General features: G+C 41.0%; 1 protein-coding gene across 1 annotated transcript; it reads right to left on the bottom strand.

The window, feature by feature from the left end:
* Nucleotides 1–443: 443 nt before the first annotated feature.
* On the bottom strand, nucleotides 444–1,004 carry LOC131249675 (uncharacterized). Its single transcript, XM_058250453.1, has one exon. The coding sequence runs from the start codon at nucleotides 1,002–1,004 to the stop codon at nucleotides 444–446; it is 561 nt and encodes a 186-aa protein (XP_058106436.1).
* Nucleotides 1,005–1,727: the final 723 nt, after the last annotated feature.

Genomic DNA, 1,727 nt, shown 5'->3' with positions numbered 1-1,727 from the left:
ATATCCCCATGGATTTGACACTCTTCGCATCGTTTCGCATAGTCTATGACATCTTTTAACGTGGTCGGCTAGTAATATCCCATCCGGTGCACTCGGTGGAACAAATTCCTCCCAGCCTGATGTGCCCCACACTCCCCGGAATGTGCCTCCTGCAGCACTTGACCTGCCTCCTCTTCACTTAAGCATCGCAACAGTATCTCATTATAGGACCTTCTATATAACACCTCATTACACATAATGAATCTTTTTGATCTCTGCTTATTCTGCAACTTCACCTCTAGATCTTCTGATAGAATATCATACGTGAGATAATCAATGAAAGGCTGGCGCCAATCATCTATTGTCACTTCTAAGCACGATATAGGGAGTGCTTCCATTGTTTCACTGATTATTTCTACTGAAGGTAAGAATCTCCTTTCTTCGATTGTCACTTATAGGGGGCTTCAATCTGGGCAAGATAGCATAGTTGCTAAACTAGCCAAAGCATCGCTCTTTGCGTTCTCGTACCATGGTATATGCTTGATTTCAACATTCAGGAATTGTTCCAATAGACGCTGCGCCCTTCGACAGTATGACAGAAGTTCTTGTTTCCATGTTTCAAACTCAGTCGTCAACTGATTTATGACCAGCTTAAAATCCCCATAAATTTGAAATGTTTCCATCCTAATGATAAGGGCATTATATTTAGCTTCGTTATTTCTGCATGCGGTGCCCAAAGTGAAAGAGTATGGCAACAAATTGCTTTGGGGGGTGATGAATATCACTCCAGCACTTGCTGCTATTGCTTGGGCTGCTCCATCGAAGAACATTTGCCATACATTTGGCAATTCTATCATCATGACTTGCTCGTTGGGAAACTCATCGAAGATGGCTTTGCTATCTATCACAGGATGGGCCGCCAGAAAATCTGCCACTGCCTGCCCTTTTACTAATCTCACTGGCTCATATGTAATTGCGTATTCTGACAACAACAACATCCACTTCGCTAGCCTTCCTGACAACATCGGCCTTGTCATTAAAAACTTGACGGGGTCCGCTTGAGATATCAAGGTTATGTCATGGGACAAACAATAATGTCTTAACTTTTGAACTGTAAATACCAATGCCAACCATACTTTTTCAATCGGCGTATAATTGCATTCTGCACCTATTAAAGTTCGGCTTAAATAATAGAGTGCTGCTTTATTCCCATTTTCGTTCACTTGTGCCAACAAGGCTTCTAATGAATTCTCGGCTGCCGATATGTATAAGATGAGAGGTCTTCCTTTCACTGGGGTTGTTAATACTGAAGGCTATTTCAACAGTTCTTTTATCGAATCGAAGGCGTTTTGATAAGACTTATCCCATATGAACTTTGTTCCTTTTATTAAACCAGAAAACGGCTGATATCTTCCTGCAAAGTTTGAGATAGAGCGACAGATATATGCTAATTTGCCTTGCAAGCTCTTCAACTTTTTCAAAGTTTTCAGGCGTGGCATATCTCGCATAGCTCTAACATTTTTCGGATCGATCTTGATGCTTCTGTGTCTTACCATGAAACCAAGGAATTTTCTTGATGATACTCTAAATGCACACTTGGCTGGATTCATCTTTAACTATTTTTTTCTAACCCAACGGAAAACTGAAGCCAAATGCCCGCGATGTTCTTCATGATGGTTTGACTTGACCACCAGATCGTCCACATAACATTCAACATGCTTATGCATCATATTTTGGAATATATTTTG

Source organism: Magnolia sinica, chromosome 6 (genome assembly GCF_029962835.1).
Source record: "Magnolia sinica isolate HGM2019 chromosome 6, MsV1, whole genome shotgun sequence".
Taxonomy (NCBI): domain Eukaryota; kingdom Viridiplantae; phylum Streptophyta; class Magnoliopsida; order Magnoliales; family Magnoliaceae; genus Magnolia; species Magnolia sinica.
The sequence above is the reverse complement of the archived record's forward strand: the minus strand, read 5'-3'. Positions and strand labels throughout refer to the sequence as shown.

Excerpts from the sequence above, each read along its gene's own strand:
- LOC131249675 (XM_058250453.1), bottom strand. The coding sequence starts at position 1,004 with ATGTTGTCAGGAAGGCTAGCGAAGTGGATGTTGTTGTTGTCAGAATAC.